This window comes from Porites lutea, chromosome 1, assembly GCF_958299795.1.
Source record: "Porites lutea chromosome 1, jaPorLute2.1, whole genome shotgun sequence".
NCBI classification, from domain to species: Eukaryota; Metazoa; Cnidaria; class Anthozoa; order Scleractinia; family Poritidae; genus Porites; species Porites lutea.
Genome location: NC_133201.1, coordinates 28,573,798 through 28,598,797, shown reverse-complemented (window position 1 = coordinate 28,598,797; position 25,000 = coordinate 28,573,798). Strand labels below are relative to the sequence as shown.

Below are 25,000 nucleotides of genomic sequence, written 5' to 3'. Positions count from 1 at the left end.
CTATGAATCGAGACAAAGGAGAGTTAAGAATCATGTATATGGCAAACGGCAAACTTAAGATTCAAGTTAAGAATTTCTCCAAATAGAAAATAAGCAAATAAAAACAGCTCAGAACAATTCTTATGGATAAAACTGATTGCGTGAAACTACTTATTTATTTGTTGAAAAAACGAAAGGTAAACGACAGGTAAAGGGGAAATTAAGTCACGTAGTACAACATCGCGTTTGCCATTGGACGTAAACGAGATGCTTGACCTCGCTATTGTCGAAGTCAGTAAATCGCCTAAAATAAAGAACAAGGCCAATTAAAATACAATTATCTTGTTGACATTCTTCTCGGGCAGTTCAAATTCAGATAGACCCTTAAACTGAGAAATCCAGCTGACAATGTATCACAACAAATTTTTAAAAAGAGAAAACTATTTATTAGAAATCAAAAAATCTAATTAGGGGACGTTTTTGAAGATGCTTAAAAACGTACAGCAAGTGTTTTATCAATTTTAAAATTAGTGCTTAATTTGCACCCGAATTCTAACACTGCTGTTTGGGATTTGAATTAATTATCACCCATAGGACATGTACAAATAATAAACAATTATTGGATGACGCTTTCTGTGATATTCGGCTTCGGCTGATAACCCCAACCTCGACCTAGATTATTCTAGATATCACAAAAACCGAATCTAATAATTGTTTTATTATACATTGAACGATAAAAAAAATGGTCACGACAGTAAAAGGGACTGAAACCTGAAAATCATGTTTTTACTTCTTCACTGACGGCAAGCAGCACAAAGTGCGCGAGCTTGACATGATTACCCTTAGAAATCATGCACCGCGGTCATACATGGCATGATTATTCATGACCTTGAGTGTCCTTGCCATGATTATTGTATAATCTGCAGCTATATGACGTCCCGGACACTGATTTCGAAAATTCACTATACACTCTCGGCCAATCAGAAAAGAGATGGTGAGTTGAATGTATAATAATAGAATAATCATGAAACACAATATATATTTTACCTGCAGGACATTCGACGCATTCTAGACGACTTACATTTACAAAAGCACCAAGTGAACATGGTAATAATTTGTCGTTACCAAGAGTTGCATTCGCAAAACCAGCTCGCTTAAATGAATCGCGTATTGGATAGACGCTGAGAGATGAATAACTCCCAAGGTTAAGGTAAGTAGAGCTATCTTGGCCCAAGCCACTAAATTGAAAGATAAAAATGTTTCAGTAAAAAAAGTTTACAAAAATATATGTACGAAATTGACATTAAATAGCCAATTTTCAAATTCAAACGTTCTATTTCGCCCCAGTCGTTCAAAAGATTGTTGCATCGTATTTATCGGACGTGTTTTGTATTACCTGATAGTTTTTAGTATTTGCACTTTAAATTAGATACTTAGTTGTACTTATTTTCTTGAAAATATGAAATAAAGAACAAAGATATATCTAAACTGAGTTCAGAAGTTTAAGGAGTTGGTAAATTTAGCCGGCAATCTGTGGGATTTTCAGGTTTTTGCAAGCAATATCACGTAATATCCAAGGAAATAACAGTCATCAAAAATAACAAAATTGGTAAAGAGTTAATGAGTTTTTAAATGAAGCTATTCAGTATATTGGGCTAGATTGCTCAAAGATATAGTAATAGTCGAACCATCATTAGCGACCTTTTCTCGTAAGCGAATATGTCCACGCTGTGAACACAATGAATGGGATCCCCGTGGGTCAATAGGGCCGCACATTCGCATCAGGTGTTAAGACTTGTATTTTCCAAAGAGTTTCAGACATTCACTTTCTTCTCCAACATTGTACATTCAGCAAGCAAGCCATCGTTTAGAAATTTTCTCATGAGCTTTTTCAAACCTATTACTCTTTTTGTGATTTTCGTTTTGCGATGTTGTTAATAATGGAACTGAGTGAAGTGCAATTTGTTCTAAAATCATACACGTGACCTGGATGACAAGAACCTGAATCTACACTCATCGTACCTAAGAAGTTGCCTGCAAAAATTCCCTTCCAAAAAGTAGATGTGTCCACCCCTGTTTTTGAATGGGGCCGCTTATGATTCGATTTTCCTTAGCTGCGTTAGTGACCTCCTCCGAAAGCCACCACTACAACTTGGCTTTTTGGGAGGTCGCTTATGAGAGGTTCGACTTGTATTGCAAAGTTCTATCAATGTCATAACAGGTGAGAATGATAAATCAAAATGAGGCAGAAAGGGGACAAAAATACAGATTCATTTAGACCTCACAGTGCGAGTTGAGAAAATGGGTTTGAAAAATTTTAACTTGTAGTTTAGTGTAGTTAACAACGGGGTCATGCATGAGGCTATAGGAACTCAGTAAACGAAGGTAAAAGACAATGCAACCGCATATTAGAATATTGTATTACGGTATAAAAGTAAGTTACGAACAGATAAATAGTGCTGCGTTCTTGTTGAAATGAATCGAAAACTTTCATGGTACCAATTTGACCATCATTCATGGTTCTACAAAAGAAAATGAAAATTGGATAGTTAAGTATTTTCTATTGATATCGAAGCTAGTTTCAAAAAGGGCATAACGACTGATAAGCAGGGACACCTATTGAGTATTATATAAGATGTCTCGAGACCATAGCCTGGACAGCTGTACTTTAAACGTCAACTGCAAAGGAGATCCCTTGGGGCGCTTTCAATCTAATATACAGATTTAGCCACGGCTAGAAGCGAAGCTCTCTTTAATATTTATAGTTTCCTCGAAGAAAATATAAAATCGAGCAACACTATAGACAAGGTAAAAACAACGAGAACAGTAAAAAACAACAAAAACAGATCTAATTAGCAAAAAAAACTTTACACGTGCAGCACACTTTTGTTCCTAATTAGCAAAAAGACAACTTTGCACCTGCAGCACACTCTCAGCGCCGCTATACAATTTTCATGTTTTTATTCTAAAGAAATTGGTCTCCGTAGTTATTTATTTCTCGCTCTCGCTCTTTCCCCGTTATCCAAGTTAATGTAGACATTAAAATTTAGTGGAAAGAAAGACTTTTTTGGCTCTAAAAGTCCGGGCTGCCATGTGATTTACCGCTGTGCTTGAAATGCAAAAATTTCACCTCAGCTATAACATACTCCTCCCCCGACGGGCTGACTCCTGACTTCACTTCCCCTCCCCCAGAGTCTGTACGGTCAGCGTTCGGTCGTACGCTGACGTCATAACCAAATTTTGTCGGATGGATAGATTACCAAATTTTCTTAGCTATGGGGCTTCGCGCGCGCGTGGAGCTCCGCTACAAAGTTACATGGACTATAGCTTGACCAACATCCAACATGGAACGAGTATATCACCAAAACGCTCGCGTCATGCTACGGAACACTGGTAGTACTAAGAAAGCCGAAGCATATGGCTCCATATCATGTTAGGAAACAGCTGGCAGAGTGCCTCGTTATTTCCGAACTGGACTATGCCTCTGTAGTGTTCGATCCACTACCAGCCTATCAGCTGCGATGCCTCCAGAGAGTGCAAAATGCATGTGCGAGGTTTGTGTTAAGGAAATACGCTAATGAGTCTGTCCTAGTGACACTAAACTGGCTAGATATTGCTAAGAGACGCAAAGTTTCTGTTCTTAAATTCTCTTTTAAATCGTGAATGATACAAATTTTCCTGAATACCTTTGACTTAGTGCTCAAGCAGTCTCTGCATACAGCTTGAGATCCTCTGTTGCTCCACTACTATGTATCCCCAAAGAATGTGGCACCTTTTAGCACACTGCCGCAACTTTTTTCAACAGTCTCACAACGCATGTCAGAAACATTAAGATGTATGGACTCTTTTGCAAATCAATAATGCCATTGTTATAAATGCCCCGGATTCGACTCTATTTAAATGCCACACATAGACATTGTATTTTAATGTCACAAACCCAAATATATTAGATATGGTCTATTTTTTTTTAGCTATTCCCGTAGAATTTAATTGCTATTGCATTTGTTAATTACTAGAATATTAGTTTTGATAGCTTTTAGTATACAGGCAAAGAACCACTTTGTGGATTCTGGGTTAAATTCATTATTATTATTATTATTATTATTATTATTATTATTATTAGAAAACTTCATGAAAAGCACGAGCGTACGGTTCAGCACAAGCTGTTAACGTGTCCAAAATTGAACTGAACAAGCGTGATTCCCGTGATAAGAAGACAGCGAGTGCATATGTTTATCATATAAACATATATTCCTTATCATATAAGGAAACTACATCGTACTTACATGACGGAAGTTAGGTTATGAAAATCGGGAAAAGAGAAAACTCGGAGGCTCACTGCTTTTAACTGAGTCCGAATCATGAAGCTGCAAAGGAGGGAAAAGTTAACTGAAAAGTTTTATTACCTCAATTTTATGTATGTTGGTATCATCTATTAACACTACTATTTCTCCCATAATTTATTCTTCTTTTCAAGTTCTTTCAAGCTGTCACACTTACCTACATATCAGCAGTACTTGTAACTAAAACTAGCACTCAGCTTAGAGGTAAAAACTATTTACAGTTGCCACTTGTCAATACTATCTTTTATGGCACACCCTTTTTCAAATATTTAGCACCCAAACTATAAAATAGTTTAGATTTAAGATGATGATATAATATTTATTGCCACGATCACATCTTCATTCAAAATTTTTGTTTTCGCAGTTCACATCATCTTCATGACCTTAGAGCTACCGCTAGCATAGCTCACTTCACAAATAATGTTCGTTTGTCTGAACTTTGTGAGCTAGCTTGATTACTTATTCTTACTTTTTTATTAGCATGTATGTACCTATAAATTTTTTTATAATGTAAGATTATTCTGTGTAATTAAATCAATATTACAGGTATCTCAAGGAGATACTAGCGCTAATGTGCTACTCTTCAATCCGATTTCAAATAAAGTTTTGCTGCTGCTACTATTACTAACTACTACTACTTGGGCGCAGGGCATGAACCATTGATAAACAATACAAATCCTGTTACTTACATTAAGACCTTCCCACCTGGGATACTGAAAGCCTGATGCCCAATAGTCTTGATAGGATTATCTGAAAGCACTCTAAAGATATGAAAAGGTTGAGTTTGATCGTCCGGGTGAACGTAGTCCTGAATAGGACTGTTGTTGTTGACAGTGACTGACGTCTCGACAACCTGTGCGGTAGTCATCTTCAGAGTCAAAGTGAGTTGTATCACGTCAGTTGATGGTATTATACTCTGGTTATTGACCTGATTGGTCAATTATGTCGCGATGTTATTGGTCGTCTGTCAGTTAAGCCGTGATGTTATTGGCTATGAAGACTCGTAATCAGTGATTGGTGCGTTTCGATCCGTCTATTGTCACAGTTAAACAGTCGTCTATTGTTAGTCAAATTGTCAGTTCTCCAGTTGTTCTCTCGTAGTTAGTTTTGCTTAATCTCGTCAATAAGTCGTTTGTACGGCGCTGGTAACTGTTAATTACGATTCAGTGGCGTTTTTTCTAAATTAGTAAACCAGCTTTAGAACGTAGATCTAATATAGATCCGATATGCTGCAATTTGTGCATGGTTCTGTCCATGTTTTTGAGGTTGGTTTTGGCCAATCCTTTATATTTTCTTTGCGAGACATCAACTTGACACTTGGACTCTAGCCCTCCAAGAGACACGTATTATGATGTGATTCTGTGAGTGTTAAGAGTTCTAGGTTAGGGCTTAAATCAGAGTGTGAGGATATTTTTCAACAGAGCTTTCTCTGGTTGTTACGCCATACTGGTGAGCTACAATAATTGTGAAACAGCTCTCTAGCTCTCTATGGCTACAATCCCGTTCTGTTTTGAGTTTTTTCGGTGTCGTGTTGATGTCTTGCAGAGTAAATTTTCATGGGCGGCCATGCTGGTGGCCAAGAACAAAAGAATTTCTCTCCTCTGGGAACTAAACTCTGTTTTCATGTTAATTTTTCGAGGAAAAATTCTATTATTTTGACTCACAACATGGCCGCCTTGTCACTTGGTTGAGGCTGCTGCTGTTGCTGCAGTTGTTTTACTGTTGTCATCATGGGGTGTTGCGCCCGCAGACATGATTTTTGACAATTCTTTGATTAAGTTCAATGTCGCTGTTCACCGGCCCTTAAAAGTGTGACCGGTCGATATGAATGCTTCAAAAATTTGCCTTACAACGGAAAGCAATCTTTAAAACTCATTACACCACTGGACGTTTTAACCCAAAAAGTACAAACACTGGTTTTCTATGACAATAGAGATCTCAATATCGCCAAAACTAAGAGATCGAAGCAGTATGTCCGTGGGATATTCTAAATTTTTACCCATCTCCTCGACGAACACTTTGTTCAACACTTTAAAGTCACTGGCGCCAGACGTGACGTCATAATGGTACGAGGACTGATAACCAATTTTTTTGGAGACACCTCCTCCCTCCTGGATACAGACCTCCTTTGTTTTCTTATTGAAATGATACTTGTAAAAGAAAGTTACCATAAGAACAACATATATATAAGAAAGCAGTTTCGTTTTCTTCTATAATTGTTGTACCTTAGTTTTGTACGTCAATTGAATGATTACAAATTTTTAGAAAGATATCTTTCCAACTTAAGAAGTGGGTGCCTTGTGGCTAACAGAAATAGCAAGCAATTATTCAGGCAAAGTTACAGTTTTGAAACATCCTTGTGAAAACGTTTGAAACGGTAAGGAGGTCTACAAAAATTCATGAAAGGGAAAGGGTTTCCCCTTGTTTCTGATTCACTGACTCTCATGTTTTCTGGATGTTGTTAAAATACACTCTTTTAACTAAACAAGCTGTCGAAAGGCATTTAAATGGGATGCCGCAGTTATGTGTAAATGTTGACCTTGGTAGAAGTTTACAAGACAGTTGAGCCTGTAACGCTAACGAACTGCTTGAAATTCCTAGTAGAGAGACGATAATAAAGAATGTTTACTGGAGCTTTTTATCAGAGGGCGACTGCAATAGAACTTAGGCTCGTGGCAGTGCTGGGTACAGGAAAAATAGTTTAAGGGCGGGCTGAAGCTGGAGGGGAATGGGATGTACCGTTTGTTTCTCAAATGTTGTCGTTTCGCAGTTAAAGGTTGAAAAAGAATAATTAATGGAATTTTAAATCGCTCAATGCTGTTTTTTTTTTTCTTGATTGGCATTTTGAGCTAATAATCTTTAACGTTATGTTTTGCTATATCCATAATTTGCTATGCTCAATAACTCTGTTGTAAACAGCAGCCAACGAAACAGGAATATCAAACAGCTGCTGAAGAGGAACACGAATAGCCCAAATTTATAATGATTATTATATTATAGGTGTTTTTCTTCAACAGAGACGAATAAAAACTGTAACGTTTTTCAAAGTCTTGCCTATTACATCTAATGCAAACCCAGAACAAATCACTGCTCAAAATTCTTTGTTTAACACCGGTGGCTTGTTAGCAAGAATTTTGCCCAAGTATACTACTGCGAAAATACTGGTATCATGATATTACGATTTACTTTTTTGAAAATGTTTTTTTTGCTGGCCTTTTTCTGCTTGACCTTTTTTTTTTTACCCTTTTGGCCCCGGATTATTTATTTACCATAAGAGGACACAGGAAAAATCTGAGCCCCAGATGGGATTCGAACCCACGATCCTCCGTGGTCTAGATCGGATGCTCTAACCTCTGAGCCACTAAGGACTCGCTGGCGAGCAAGGGTCATTTTTTTGTGAATTGGACTTGCGAACCACATCACGCAGTCACGCAGACCATAACTTTTTTTCTGTGTCCTCTTATAGTTGACTCTTTACATCTCTCTTTATTTCTTTTATAATACTAATATCAGTAGCATAGGAATATTATTTGATGAGTTAATTTGGTTATTGCGAGTTTCTAACAGTTTTACGCATTTGGATTTTCATTTTGGAATTTATTTGGCGACAATTTTTTTTCTTTCATGATTTGCTTATTTAATTTAGCTTCCATTAATTTTTCATTTTTTGAGTTAACTTAATTTTCAAACTCATCAGTGTATCCTTACGAACGAAAAAGGTGTCCGTTACAGGAGCTGGCCGCTTACGAGAATGGTTCTCATAAGTGGCCACTAGAAAGAAATGTATTGGTTAAATGGCCGCTTTCGGGAGATTGCACAGCTACAAATTACCAATTGCAAATGCAAAAAAACTGATTGGTTAGCGTTTGGCTATACTGTTGTTCTGACGATGTAGCAATTCAGCTACAAGAGCATACAGTTCAAGTGGTGGTTTTGAAGTGCAACCGGGCAAATACTAAGACATATTTAAATTTATTGTGGCGAACAGCTATATGAAGTTGAACATTTTTAAAAATAAAAAAATAAAAGGTTTCATATAAGGTGTCTGCTCAAACCCTAAAAGTGCCAGCCGCCGCGTACCGGAAAGTAAAATACAGAGTGCGTATGGGAGTTGAAACGGGGTATTGTGAAGGCAGCTTTAAGCGGTGGTGGACAAAACACTGACCCCCAGTCTATGGACTACCTCTACGGATTACCCTAAAATGGACTATGCCGGTGAAGTTTAGTGATTATAGGGTGAGGAAACTGAGTGAAACAGGTTCCATCTAAGGTCATTATACTGGGAATACTGACCTAAAACTTTATTCACTCAGTTTCCTTACCGTAATCCAGACTTGCCAAGTCTCACGACGCTGTCGTGAGTCTCACGATTTCATGACCTAACTCACGCTCTCATAAATTGGTGACGTTTGGAGCTGTAGCACTCGTTTTCAAGTTAGTTATCGATAGCCAGCTCAGTCCAAAGGAAACGCTTAGCGAACGCGTTTGATTACATTCTTTTAGCCTACTACGACTTGCTGCTGCCACAAATGTACAGACCTACTGTTTCTCTTGTTTCAAGATGGCCGCCAACAAACATGGAAATTACAAGACCTAAATCGTAAAGTCGTGATGTTTACTGCTCTAGCTTTAATGCAATATGTGACTTCCAATACCCATAATGCTCACTGAAGTCCCTTGAACTTGGAATTTGGTGACATTTCTTCTTATGGCTTTTTACCCATTTCTCACTACTTATCCAAAGTCTTGGTTCAGAATTCCACATTTTTTTCCTTTTGGAGGTTGGCAAGTCTGCTAATCACCAAACGTTAGCTGCACGGTCCATTTTAGGGTTTTCCATATGGGTAGTCCATGGGGTAGTCCATGGACTGGTGGTCAGCGTTTTTTGTCCATCACCGCTAAACGAGAGCTTTCTGCTTAGGTGAGCATCTGTTAAAAGAGTTTTCACTGCATTTTCTTACTTGAATCGAAGCGCTTTCAATTTCAAGTCCTCATGCCATGTCACTCAAGAAAATATGTATTGACTGATATTGACGAGTACTAAATGTTTACCCCATTATACAGTCATTGATGATTACCTGTGCACAATGTGGCTTTTCGCTCTTTATAAAATTGTAACAATACGAAATAACTACTGTCTTTATTATTGGGTCGGTTATTTTTTTTAATTTTTAATTTTTTAAAAAGCAGCACTCTGCGAACTGTTGCTGTAAAACTTGTTTATTCTCCTACGCGTTTCGTCTAACTAACGTAGACTTCTTCAGGGAGTTTTACAATCAAATACTAAACGCCTGTATTTAAGCCATAATATGACTAAAAATAATGATGGTCGCAAACATTGAAGGTTTGGCCGCATTTACGAAAAGGAACAGGCGCAGCCGTGAATTTGTTTACGCAAGGCGTAAGAATACTTTGGGGCCACGGTTTGGCGCCTTGCGTAAAAAAAATCACAGCTGCGCCTGTTCCTTTTCGTAAATCCGGCCAAACCTTCAATGTTTGCGACCATCATTATTTTTAGTCATATTATGGCTTAAATACAGGCGTTTAGTATTTGATTGTGAAACACCCTGAAGAAGTCTACTTTAGTTAGACGAAACGCGTAGGAGAATAAACAAGTTTTACAGCAACAGTTCGCAGCCCCTTAGCCCCTTCACAAATACCTATATATACCCTTCGAGTCGTTTCATCCTTCTAGCAATAAGAAAGCCTTTATTAAAGGGGAATTAATGAGGTATGCTACAAACAGTTCTTCCTTTAAATCTTTTTCGGAGACTAGGGATAGATTCTGGAAGCGGCTACGGTTCAGAGGGTATCCGTTTGCATTTTTGCTATCACTATTTCGCGAAATACGATACAGCGACAGAAAGAAGTGGCTTTTGCAGAAGGCTAAGAATAGGTCTCAGCGGGCTACTGTATTCAAAACTACTTTTAATTGTAGTCACGCACGTATAGAAATAGACTGTACCGTATGTTACAAAGCTACTGTAACATTCGCTCTTTATAAAAATTGTAGCAATACGAAATAACTACTGTCTTTATTATTGGGTCGGTTATCAAAACATCTTTTCAGTAAAGCGGACTATACTTACAATATTTCAAGATACCTCATGGTTTGGAAAGCCCCATCACTGATTGACTGAAGGCGATTCCCATTGAGGAATCTATTATTAAACAAACAAGAGTCCAATATCATAATGGTATTTAAACGTTTATCAGACAAAGGGGCGCTGTTGAAGCCTCAGGGTATTTTGAACGTGCTGTTTTGCTCACTAGACGTTAAATATGTAAATAGATAGATGTTTGTAGACAGATAGATAGATAGATAGATAGATAGATAGATAGATAGATAGATAGATAGATAGATAGATAGATAGATAGATAGATGTAAACTTTATGTTGTAAAACAAATTTTAAAGCGTCAAAATAATTCCAGCCATCACGTGTCACTAGTCTATTAACAACTGCCCCGTTTGTGTTTAATTGCCCTATTTTTTCGTATTTACCTTTCATGTGTTCCCTGTGGTGCATTTTTTATCTAGCACTCCCCAGATTATTGTGTCTCTACACCGTCAACCGCCTTTTTTCTTGTATAACTTACAAGATATGTAAGCCAGAAGAGAAGTGTCTCCTTCCTTTTTTAATATACCAGTAAGATTCATTCCATTTCTCAGTCTTCAAGGTTTCGTAATGCGAATTTCTGTACACCAATATGGTGCTTAACTGCCAAGGCATGAAGTTTATCGAGGTTTCAGTTCGAATGCTCCCTAAACATGCCTTTCTATCTTCACTCAGACCATTGCCCTATGAAGCCGGTTGAAATATTGACGACACTGTGACTTGTACTTGATTTTTCCACAGACAACATCTACTCGAAAACCTTCAACTATACCCGCTAGTGAATCCATTGGCATCATTCGATAACTTTAAAGCGAATTCAGGGAAGACATGAGAAAAGTTTGAAATTTCCATGTCAAATAAATAGGTTTAGTTTCGAGGGGTTGCGCGCGAAAACAACGGCACGTGTCTGTTATTTTACGCCACTCCCAACACAGCATATGTCAATCATTTTTTTCCCATGTGAATTTTTTATTATGATTAAAATCCATTCAAGTGAAACAAGTCGACATCGCGACTTCGTCGCTTGCTCGATTGCTGCGCGACCTCAGTCGTTGAAGCTCGCTTCAACTCGCTCACTATGCCGAATTATGAGAAGTTAACTTCTAGCAAGTCTAGAATTAGCCCTGAAATTAAAGCTAACTTTTCTTGAAAACTGTTTGATGGTTATTTCAACGTCTTTTTAGCGACCTCGGTGCTTTCGTTCAGTAAGCTCGAGTCGCAGCACTATTTTTTGTTCAAAGACCAGATTGTTTGTGTAGAGAAAAGCAACATCGTACTATAGAATCAGCTTTGTTTCAGCTCATTGTATTTTAGGCGGGTTGTTTCATGGCCTTATTGTGAAGAATCTACACAAAATTTTCTTTTGGTCATTTCAGTGCAAATTTTTTGTTGCCCTTGAATGTTCAAAGAGAATTTCAAAAAAACTAGTCTACATTAAGTGATCGTATTGATTTCGTTTGCGTTACTATCATGGTCAATTACTAAACTCAATAGCACCGATCGATCGATAGTTCGATTACCGAATGTTTGGAACGTTTTTAAAAGACAAAAGTAAAGTAAACTTACATAAAGCGAAGATTTTTATTGTTGAAAAATACGGCACGTGCAATGTTCTTTATTCTGTTTGATGACAATTCGCTGTGAAATGAAACATTTCTGGTTACAATAGAGTCTCTCAGAGTCTTTCCAATGTGTTTTTAACGATACACAGCTCAGTATTAAAACGTTAAGTATATTTACCTCAATAATAATAGAAAACAGCCAAAAGGATAACAGGGAAAAAATTTCCTATGAATAACGCCCAGTTCAAACGTCGAACTTTTCATGTACCAAACCTAATCCTTCATTAACTTCATCGAAGTTCGATGTTTGAGGAGTGACTTTGTTTCAAACGTTGCACTTTTCTTTCATGTGCCAAACCTAATGCGTAAATTACTATTACTTATTTTCACTGGTAAACATTGTAGACCATTCACATCGTGACAATGAATTGAGTCCGACTGAATCAACCGTCGAACTGTTATGATAACTGTTTAATAGTTTGATGTCTGAACTGGGCCTAACACGAGGATTTTCAAACTAACAGGGACAGCTGTACGGACACGAGAACGCGGCCTCGTGACCGTATCAGAGTAGTATATAGACTTAGCCACGGTCAAAAGCGAAGCTCTCGTGGCCGAATTGCCATAAGTAAGAAGCAAACCGGCAACGATGGGGTTTCAAGTCCTTTGAAATTGTGGAATATTTTTCTTCTTTCCATCGCAATTTGCCGTCGTCAGTTTCTCTACTTTCCCCAGAAAACCGTGACTCGTGAAAATATCCCTTCCTGCCACTTTTTTTCCATCAGATCCTTGCTATTAACAATGAAGTGTTTGTTCTAGCCTTAATTACTCTTAACAGTAACACATAAAAAAAAATGATGCATCTTACATTAAAATTAAAGACGATAGGTTGGCGAATATTTCTTCAGGCAAGTCTTGAATTAAGTTGCTTCTAAGATATCTGTTTGAGTAATAATATATATATTTTCAGGTTATAGTACAACCAGTTGCCTATAATTTATATTTTGCACAATCAAACCTCTCTTGTACCGTCACCGAATGGAGAGAACAAACCGTCCGTATTAGACGGGTTGTCGCCACAATAATATGATCATTTGTAAAAATCCATTAACACTTTAAACCGTTCAGTGACTAAAAAAGGCCCACACTAGTCTTTTCCAGTAGGTGAACATTCTACTACATAGTATCCCGATGACAGAAAGGCTGATCAGCGGGATCCTAAGCGGAAGGGGCATAGAAAAGGTGCAATAAGACCCTCAATTCTACCGTAGTCGCAAATAATATCTTCATTGGATTTTAGGATGTGCACTTCTTCTTTCTTGGTTAATGAGGCATGGTAGGAAATCTCCTCCCGAACGGCACCACGTAGAAGAAATCGGCTTTTGAGAACGTCAACTTTTTTCAAAACGGGTGGATTCATTTCTCTTGCAAATAACTGGGCCGCAGCCACTACCCGAGAAAAGGAAGCATGCTTCCCCAGTACAAGACGTTGCCCAAGATCTTAGAGCGACAAGTAAATTCAAGTGTCTTCCCAACAAGGACAATGAGTTTCCGTGTGTTTTCAAGCTCTGGAGATCACCTCCATGGGACAATCTTTTCGAGAAGGATGTAGATAAACCTAAAGAATAACCCAACTTAACCACATAAGAAGCGACATAGAAAATGACCAGACTTCGCGACTGCAAAAACCAGGTTCATCAGCTGTGCTTAGAGTGCCATATCCGCCCTTATCCAGGAGAATCAGAAGTTTCCCCCTTGTATATACGTATCGATCATCAATATAAAGAACACATAGACACCGATTAAACGAAAAAAGTCCATCGCCCATCCTTTTTTAAACATGCGTGAGTCGCCAAATCTCGGGGTCCCATGAGAAATAGCCTTTGGTGTTATTACAGGTAACTAATTATATCTACAGCCCCTGAAAAATGTAAAAAACAATGCGAAATTGTGTAAATTATTCTGGTACAAGGTTTTTGTCCACTGAAAATTGAAATTAATCAATTTCCTGAGGGATTCTGTCTTAAACTTTAGTTATAGCGCACTTTACAGTCGTGAACGTCCCGGATGATATAGCCCCATTGTGAGCGATGAGGTCCCCGTTGTATGGTAAACGTAGGGCAAAAACGGCCAACTCATTTGTGTAAAACGCCAACCCAACCAGTGGATCCCCAAAAAGGTATGACTACTTTCCGTTAAAATGATGTGGTCGTACCTAGTCATGAATAATAATACTAATAATGCCTAAGTCATGAATAAAACCTTGCAGATTTTCGCCGTCTTTGCTGTTTTTTTAAGATGAACTCGAGGCAGGAATAAGGCTCAAAGCTTCTTTTTAAAACCAATTGGTCGAAATATTCTAAATATTCTTCAGAAATATTCTTTCGCGGTCAGAAAATGTCTTAAGAGTTTTTAAATTCTATACTAGGTCAGATCATTGTCTCAAATCTTACAAATGTGAGTGACCGCATAAACAATGCTGGATTTGATGAACATGAAACCAGAAAAAAAAATATTTGCAATATTATTTAATACTCAAGCTTACCGTTCAAGATGCAGCTCGCGAAAGGCATCAAGTAAGACCAGAATGGCTAAAGATTTTTTAACCCTCTTACGCATCCAGCAAGGCAAAGTACTAAGAGCAGATTATTTTTGAAAACGATGATTTCCCATTTAAGCTTAGTTTTTGTCAAGCGGCGCATTTCTCAACAGAAAACCCAATAAACACGCCAGCCAAGAATAACAAATGAATCTTGATAGCAGGTGTATTTGATTTTGTAGATCCAGTAAAAAAAGACGGTTCAAACATAATGAGATGACACAAAATTCTGTCGGCTTCAGCCATCAGTAAACAAGTCTCCAGATGAAGCATAAAAACTTCTTCTTTGGCGATCCTCTTCGCTAGCACTTCGCCTGATAATCTCGCTCTCTGTCTTTCTCTTCTTTTTCTTTAACGCTGCTCTTCACTTATAAGCAAATAGGTTGAATTCAATCCGCTATTGTTTGTTGCCATAACAATTTTTTCGAAACAGTTTAGTAGCACTACCGTCACAATATCCTTATGCTATGACATAGTTCCTAAACAAGTTTTGAACGCGACGACAATGGCCACGCCATCTCTTGCGGGATTTCTCGCCAAAAAAACGAGGGTTACACAAATACATTGCACGTTTTCCCGCCTACTCCTCGCCCCGACGGGCTGACACCTGATTCCCTTCCCTCACCCCCAAATAGTGAACGGACGGACGGAGTACGCTGACGTCATGACCAAAATTTCTTGGATGGATAGCTTACCAAATTAGCTTAGCTAATGACAAATAAAATGATAAAGTGGTAACACTCACAAATATTCCAATTGTGCCAAGTTTGAGAAAATCCCCGCATCTAACTGCTGAATTCTATTGGAGGTTAAACCTCTGTAAGCAGATAAAAACAAAATTACAACACAATTTACAAATGGTACAGTTTTAAATATGACATCCAAAATATTAATGTTAATTGTCATAAAGATTTACGGATTCAGGGGCGGATCCAGGAATTTATGATTTGGGGTCCGAACTTTGGATCAGAAAGGACTGTTAAACTTTTCTGTAGCAAATTATTTCTCCACCCACATCCCCTCCCACAAGTCGTGGTTGCACGCTATAATTCTTTGGCTCCTTATTGTATACTTTAATTCTAGGGTGTCTCGAACACTAAGACCTAAGACCTGAGACCCCCTCCAAATCTCGAAAACTAAGACCTAAGACCCCCTTCAAATCTCGAAAACTAAGACCTAAGACCCTTTCCAAATCTCGAAAACTAAGACCTAAGACCGCCCTTCCAAATCTCGAAAACTAAGACCTAAGATCCCCTTCAAATCTCAAAAACTAAGACCTAAACCGAAAATTACAGCTAATTTTATAACGTTTAAAACACAACGTAAGGAAAGGTGTTAAGACCCTTTGTTCAACTCAAAACCAAGGAAAGGTTTCCTTATTTCAGCAGTAGCATGCTTCTCACAGTTCCAGTAAAGTGAGGAGCAAACTTACAGTCCCACTTAAGTATTCTTGAGCAGGAGCTTGACTTCGCTGCGTGACTTTATTCTGTCTTTGTAATACATTCTTCTATAATAAGTAATGTTGGGCCGGTTAGAAGTATTGATAATCGATAGGGTTTGTTTGAGACGAAAAATAAAGCCAGCCACTGAAAGAGCGCCCAAACATTAGCAGAATATGAAATCCGTAGTGATAGTACAGGAAAAGCCCGCGTCGGGGCGGTTTCTGGTTTTAGTCGTTTTAACTTGTAGTAGGAGCCCATAACCCGGAGCGAGCAACTCCCATACTAGGCCTACGTCACGGCGTTTTTACGGACGAGTATATTCTTAGACACATTTTAGGGCACTTTTTGCCGCGAAAATAGAATCTCCACCAAGTCTATGAGCGCATTCGAAGTATAAGATATCAAAAAGGAAAACTAAACGTTATTAAAATGCAAAAAATATAATTTTTAGGTCTGTGGGTTTTGCTGACTGACTGGTTTGTTTAATTTAAAAGATATCAAAATTCGCGCCAAAACCGTTCTAAAAATAAACTGGTCTGTTAAAACGCCGTGACACGTGCGCATGGAAGTTGCTCGCTCCGGGTTATGGGCTCCTGCTTGTAGTTTAGTTTAGAGCTCAACTAAAAAGAGCAGAAAAATGGAGCTGAAGTGAAAGCCTAGTGACAAGAAAAAACTGCTAATGTGCTTTTTCAGATTATTGTTTACTTTATTTCCCTTAAACCTGATGACAGCATATGCTGTGTCGTTGTTGTTGTCACGCAAGGGTATGGTGTCTGTAGGGAATTTAGACGAGAGTATTTATTATCCTCTCTTTCCTTTGGGTACTGATGAGGAAAAAATACATGTGAAAAATATCCGCTTTCTCTTCCGATCCTTTAGTTTTCTTCCCTAATTGAAATCACCCTAAATAATCTGCTCCTGTAATTTCAATTTCTCTCTTTCAGTGGTTGGCAATTTGGTATATTTGAGATAAAGAGTCTCAACCACACACTTTATAGTTTATTTTGATATAAAATATTGCATTTGGATTCCTCACTGAGACAACAAACACACACAAACAAACAAAAGCATTAAACGAAGAGAGCAGGACTGATTTTGCCAACCGACTCCGAAAAGACATTAGAATTCATGGCTTGATAGTGTAGTATAGTAGTAGTATAAACCCACCCAATAACCTTTTTTTTGCACAGGAATCTCATTAGCTTGCGCAGGAATACATTAACGCCGATTGCGTGAAAGCTATTTGTCTTTATCTCATGAATGTGTTGCAGAAGAAATAAAATTATAAAATTAAAATAGGAAGGTTTAGTTTGCTTTCACCCTCATTAACCTGCACACTTTGAGGCCAAGAATCATTAAACCGGAACTAGGACAATGGCAGCGGCTGAAAATAGAACTAGCATAATTACGTTACGGCTAAGTGATTTGAGGTCACAGGCAAGTTTGACGTTATTCCTTAGACACCATGAATTGACCAATGAAAACGTTTCGTATTTTCAAATGAACCAATTGAAAACGAAGACATCCATCTAAAAAGTAACTCAAAACCTGTAAAACAGGTTGAACCAACTACAAATAGCATATGCCTTATCATAATCAGATTCCTGCGCATTTTTTTTCATGCGACAAAGACAAAAGGATGTGACGTCATCGGCGTTAATGTATTTGTGCGCAAGATAATTCGATGCCTACTATACTACTTATAGAGATGATAGTGGCTGTACTGTACGCTGCTCGAGCATTAACTCGAATGCAAATGTCAACAACAACAAAAAAAAGTTCAAATAAATAAAGAGCAACACAAGGGCATTTTGTATGCACATACGTCAATATGGTCTGTTGAAGTGCCACAGAGGCATGAACATTGCCACGATGCATTTCTTCCTTGATAAGTAAAACCATGAGTTTAGAAATCAAACCATCGAAATGCATTGCTTTGGCAGTGAAAATCAGATTTATAAAGGAACAGTGATTTTTGGCGTTGATTCTTTTTAAAGTCTTTAAAAAGTCAAGAACACCTGCTGTTGAAAAATCTACAACTGAAAACCCGCGTAGAAAACGTGCGATTTTTTGTCATGGAGAACATTTTTTGTAGGAAAGTAGGGTATTCAAAGCGCCAACGAAATTGCTCTTAAAAGGACTGTAACTTTAAGGGAGTTCTCGATTTCCCGCCATCAGATTTGATGCGCCCACACTATTGTCGTTCACCGGATGCACGCATGCGCACGCAAAATGCCCTCCTGTTATAAAGAGCACTTCAACGAGTACAACTTACAATAAATTTAACTCTGTCAGACTTGAAAAAGTTGCTGTTTCCAGTTTCTGGATTTTGTTATTTTGAAAAGATCTGCATTATGAGGGAAAGAAAAGAATTGAGTGGACAAATGCGCTAACAAACTCCTATCACGATAACACCACTCTTAAAGAAGTTTTTTCCCAAAATGCTCTTTAAGATTCGTTCGTTTAGTTTATTTCTTTGGTCAGGCTATTATTTCACACCACACCACTTAAGGCGGAGCTTTCCTAAAGCGACCTCGTTTTCTTCAGTCGTGGTAAACATCGCTTCGAGCGGCGCTTCGAGCTTACAAAAAGTCAGCTACAGTAAACCACTTCACAATAAAACACGCTGCTTAAACACTGTGAAGTCTTTTCTTGCCTTCAAAGTCATCAGCACTTGGAGATTCGTGTATTTTCAAAAACGCTTTACTATGAAACTTTGGAAAAACACCCAGTTCACGACAGTGATTTTGCTCTGCTCAATATTCACCGCCTAGCGCGGTGAATATAACGTCATAGTCCGAGATAGCTAACCAATCAGATTGCTTGAATTACCAAGATCACTGAGTCTGTATATAGTAATAAGCATCATTAGAGTTGCAGACATTTTAATCGGTTGTTGTTGTTGTTTTTTTGTTTGTTTGTTTTTTTTTTTCAGGACTGTGCTTTTAACAATTTGAATTCGGATACAGCGCTTAAGGTCTCATTTCAGGGAACCATGAGGGCTTATGGTCATGCTAAGCGTGGGTTTGGAGTATTAGTTTCTCTTTTTAGCGGGGCTAAAAAGAGACAGAGACAGAGCCCCATACTCATGGAATATGGTCAACCTGTTTTCGTTTGGTTGTCATGTGATTTACCGAGCGTACGTACGCGTCTACAGATTGTACGGGTGGGGTAGGGGAGACTATCAGAAGGAAGGGAGGGGTGTCTCGGGCGTGTCTTGGCAAGTCCACATCTTTTATATAGGACATTCACAATATGGTCAATTGACAGCTGTCAAAACAGGATAGCCACTGACCAGTATCCCATGACTATATCGCGGGCTCATGTGTCAACTGACCGAGGTGACGTGATTTATTTGGAAGCTTTCCGCTGACCGGTTAATTGTTTTACTAGATCGCGAACAAAGTTCAATCTCATGCTTTTTAGCTAGTTTGGGAGCACAGAAAAACTGATAATGCACATATTGGACATCAATGTTTTGATAATTTAACAGCTGTCAAAACAGGGTACCCGCTGACCAGTATCACTTGAACGTATCGCGGGCTCAGGTGTCGACCCATCTAGGTCAAGTATTTTTTTTTAAGTTACCGCTGACAAGTTACTAGTTTTCAAGTGATCGTAGGTTCAAGTTTACTTTTTTAAAAAATTCATATCAAATATCTTGTGTTTATGTGCCGCACAATTAAAATTTTGATTTCAAGCTGACCTCGGACGCGAAAATTCAGCCAGCTGTTACAGGCAGGTTGCATTTGACTTTTCTCACCATGGTCACGCGTTAGTCACGCTGTACGTCCAATTCTGATGCTCTGATTGGTCAAAATTTGATAAGTGAGTTCATGCGCAAGATTTATGCAGCATCTTGAATCTTGTTTACTTTGACAGCTGAAGCTGACAGAGTTTTGTGTCAACTTGTGATGTTTAATAACTGTCTTTTTCCACTGGATGTACAAAATGAAATTCATCTGCTATCAGGATTCTTCTGTTATTCATGGCTAATTTGTTTATTGGGGTTTTGGTTGAGAAATGCATCGCTTGTCAAAGTCGGAAATCCGATTTCGGATGGCATCGTTTTCGTTTTCACCTTGCTTGATGCGTAAAAGGGTTGCAAAGTCTGAAGCGATACTACCCTTACTTGATACCTCTCAGGAGCTGCATCTCGAATGGTAATCCAGAGTAATTATTGTATTTAATGTTTGTTTTTTGTATATAATTTAATGAAGTCGAGCGTAGTTTATGTGGGTATTTAGTTTATGCTCGTTTGTAAGATTTAAGACAATGATCTGACCGAGTATCAGGTTTGATATAAGCTTGCAGAGCTTTAAAAAGACTTTAGACAGTTTCTCACCGCAAATAGAAAGAAAACGTTCCAAAGAATATTTAGCTATAATTCTTGCTGTAAAAGAAAGCTTTGAGCGATTTTCTTGCTACGGGCTCTTAAATGTGATCGAAGATGATTACCAGTTTTTGGGTGTACATATGAGGCTATCAACTCGATGTAAGTTTTGGTTCACTCTTGGGCTCTTTGCAAATTATTTTTCTCTAAAATCACGTAGCCTTTCCCTAAAAAGTCACATAGATGTGCTCTAAAGTTAACTTAATTGTGGAATACAAGTTTATTGTTTGATTTCAATTATAAATTTATTTATGGGAGCCTCGCTTTTAGCCCTGGCTAAATCTATATATTAATTTGATAGAGGTTGCCTTGGTCCCAATCCTGCGTGTAGTTTGTATGGTTTAAAGAACGCATCAGCTTAGGGTTGATGCTTATCTAAATCATTTACCAGGATTTTGGGACTCAGGCATACTTGCAAGCTTATATTTTTAGAACCAGTATTACTTTTCGCATCTATCATTGTCCGTAGGGCTAGTGATAAGTGTTTTACAAATATGAAGTAAAACTACCCGAGGCTAGTAATAAGTAAATCTAACGCATGAGTGTGAAAGTACTATTTGTAGTCATATCTATAGATTGGTAGGGAAACTCAAGGATACTTCTCATATGCACTCATGCATCGTTCCGTCCCACCCGTTCGGATCTAATTTTGTTATGTTTTATCAAACAACACCAATTACAACACTGAAGCACACGTATCAACTCTGCGGTATGAATATATATGTGGCTACTACCTCAGGCATGCGCCCAATTATATCACACGGGCAGTGGCTGCCATGGACAGCTGTTTAGTCCTTGTTAGGACTCATCAGCATGGCAAAGCCAGCACGGTCTCACTTACGATCGCGAAGTTGCTACGTGTGCTTCATTACATAAATTGGTATGTTTTATGACAGTCCTTGTATTTTTCTTTAATACTCCATTGCAGCGAATTGTCGAGTTTCAAATTTAAAGTATTAATTTTTCTTTGTATTGCGATGACGTATTCGGTAAAGTTGTTACAGTTATTGATAGAGGCTTTCTTAGTCCCAGTCTTCCGTGTTGGTTGTATGGTTTGGATCTCCATGCCGTATAAAGTTTATATTGCTAAGTTGACTAACTCTTAATTATAGAGAAGGTTTTCCCCAACATTTAGGAAAAACGTGCTTAAAGGCCGCTTTCTAGTTACCCATAGTGTAATTTCACATAAGCTTGTTTTCGATATCTCGAAGGCAATTTAAAAACCTTATACAACATTTTCGTGGAAAACAAATTCCTTCATTGATAACGTAAAAGTCGCAAATACAGAGATTTCGGTATTAAACAGGTGTCCGTAACCAGGCGTTCAACAGTAATGGGCCACTGGTAGATAGTGTCTCAACGCTGTACATCAGTCACTTCAGATGCACTTAACAAAGAAGTATGAGCCTATCTTTAGATACTGAAGACATAGAAAAACTGTCATGGTAGTCTTAAAATAAAAGTTACCCCTACCGGCTCTACTGGCCATTCTCGCCAACCCTCGTCTCATTAACACGGCGAGAAAAAACCAACATCCTCCAATTCCTTTCGTGGCAAGTCTCAATATAGCGTCATAAATAATTCTTTTTCCCTTAACAACATGGTAACTTTTGAAATTCAATGTTAAGAGTACATTTCAATTAACAATTTCATAAGCCTCCCATATTTTTTTCGTTATCGCAGTTCTAAAACCTTAACAGAAAACAACATCAAGTCATCTACTACTATTTGTCTCATAATAATGACGATAATAAAATAATTAATTATTATTAAATATTAATAATAATATCAAAATGACAAATAAAAGGATAAATTGGTAACACTTACAAATAATCCAATTTTGCCAAGTTTGAGAAAATCCGCGCATCTAATTGCTGAATTCCATTGGAGGTTACGTCTCTGTGAGCAGGTAAAAACCAAATTACAACACAATACACAAATGGTTTCTCAACAGTTTTACTGGGGAATTATCCCTGTAAATATGACATCTAAAATATTTTATACAATAATGTGAATGCTACGCGCGCTCTGATTGCTCGTTGTCCGTGATCTATTGGAGGACAGATACTTGGCTGACGTCACGAGAAACCTGTTTTCTTTGTTTTGTTCAACATGGCGCACGGTTTTGAAAAATTAATGTTTTTGAGATTATTTGGGATTAAAGCAAATGAAAGCCTCGACAAAGGTTTAGCACGAGCTATTTACGAAGAAGAAAAATGGAGAAAGGGAGAAAGGGAGAAAAAAAGAGCTCTTGACTACTTAAGAATGTCGAAACTACAAGAAATCTTCACGACAGTTGCCATCGTGTGTCATCGCTACGCGAGACTCGCTGTTTTGCAAAATGTTGTCGCCATCATACTGCTTTGAGCAGGAAAAGATGTTGAACAAACTGTATACAAGTAACATAAAGAACAAAGGAAGAAGCAGAAACGAAAATTGCCGTTCGGGATTTAAAAAATGCCTAAACTACTTCAAATACTCGAACAGTCGAGCAGTACGAGGAAGGAATGTTGCCGTGCGTCGGTTCAGTAGTAGATCACAGAGGACGTCAAAATGTGGTAAAAACAAAGAAGTGACACAGGAGCCGCAGTGATCTATTACTGAACAGAGACGCACGGCAACATGGGATCTACTTGTTAAAATGTTAATTGTTATAAAGATATACGGATGCAGGGGCGGATCCAGGAATTTATGATTGGGGGGTGCAAACTTTGGATCAGAAAGGACTGTTGAACTTTTCTGTAGGAATATTATTTGTCCCTCCACATCCCCTATTACCAGTCGTGGTCGCGCGCTATAATTCTTTGCGTCCTTACTGAGTGTGTACTTGAATTCTAGTCTTAAAGGATGAATTGTTGTCGACCAGATGAGAAAGCAGAGACGACCACGTGTTTCTCAATCTTCCTCAAACTCATTAATTATTCTTAAGGTGATCATCCAACCAAGAGACGCCAATTTCGTCACGTGGATGTGGTTTGAAACCCCGGTGAAACATTGGAATGACGCGCTATCCATGAGTTTCATATAATATCAAACCCTTCAGTTTAATAAACATCAAACTCTAGTGAACTCATTTCTTAAGTTGAATATTAATAACACGTATTTGAATACTTAAAACAAAGGCACCAACATGAACAAACAACCTTTATTAACACCCTCTCTAATAAGAAGTAACAAGACATTTTCTAGAGAAAACATCATCACGTTCGTTCACTTGTTTACGTTAATATTTATTTTACAGTTCTTAGAGTAGGAAGAGGCCATAAACTGATCACAAGAACTCTTCGAATTACCGATTTCATCAATTGCTAGTGCTGACTTAGGCACCAACACCTCAGAAACCTCTTTTCATACTTAAATCAGCAGACTTAACTTCACTAATCTTTTCATACTTAAATAAAGCGTTTGACCGATGACCAGTCCGGTCCATAACACACCTGCGTTAATAGCAATTCTGTGTAACAGTCAAGCAAAGTGGGAAATGAAAACTTTTGATTCCCCTTAAATTTTGCAGCATTTAGATATTGTGGGGGGATGTCTAAAAATGCACTTTGTTTGGGTTGCTACTTTACTGTTGTCATGGTAACACCAATTGTTTGTCGGTGGCAAAAAACCTAGGTATTTAACCCAGAAAGTGTTGTAAAAAGTGAAAAATGTGTAGCTGTGTTCCTCAAGTCCATTAAAACTCTACAACCCAAGACTTGGAGCAGATAAAATAACATCATTCTAGTTTACATTTATGTATATTGCTCTTTATTATATCAAATTTGCGTGGTATACATAGAGTTTTGGCCACTTGAGTTGATGGCTAAAATATGGTTATCCTTTCTTTGAATTTCTCCAAAAGTACATCAGTTCCAGAGCTAGTACTAAGCAGGCAGTTGACACAGATCTTCTAGCTACTAAGTCTGTGAAAATCCCCGCGGGCCGGGCTCTTCTGTTTCCAAGGGCAATCAACGAAAAACCCCAAATTTCACTTTTTGCATATTTCATCGCAATTGATAATCTATCTACTTGCCAACAAAATTTCCAAAACGCTGAAACTACCTTCAGTATCAAAGAATATTATGCACTGAGTCCTTTATTGGTCAAAAAAATTATTTCAGGGCTTTCACTTCTTAAACAATATCGATCAAAATAAGGCTTACTTTACGGTTTTCTCCATTTCAGCCCTTGTAGCGTAGCATTTATATTTTTAAAACAAACACTCGGTTGCTCGAGCCATTTCATGTGCCCGCGGGTTGTGCTGTTTACCACTCAGTCACTTAAGGTCTCGGTAAAGGAAAACGAGGTGCCCACATAAAAAATAATTATTTTATTCTTCACCCTCATCAACATTCACGATTACGTTACGGCTTAGTGATTTGACGTCACAGGCAAGTTTGAGTATATTTCTTAGACACCATGAATTAACCAATGAGAACGTTTGATTCGTATTTTCTAATAAACCAATCGAAAACGAACACATCCATCTAAAAATGACTCAAAACCTGTAAAACCGGTTGAACCAACTAAAAATAACACATGACCTTATCTTAATCAGATTCCTGCGCATTTTTTTTCAT

The 25,000-nt window shown here is 38.0% G+C and overlaps 1 protein-coding gene across 1 annotated transcript in view; it reads right to left on the bottom strand.

Moving 5' to 3' along the window:
- The window catches only part of LOC140927408 (uncharacterized), a 45,734-nt gene that overhangs the window by 9,877 nt on the left and 10,857 nt on the right, over nucleotides 1–25,000 (bottom strand). The window contains exon 2 of the mRNA XM_073377051.1: nucleotides 1,027–1,217. Coding sequence (XP_073233152.1) covers nucleotides 1,027–1,217 — 191 coding nt within the window. The remainder of the gene's footprint in view (nucleotides 1–1,026; nucleotides 1,218–25,000) is intronic.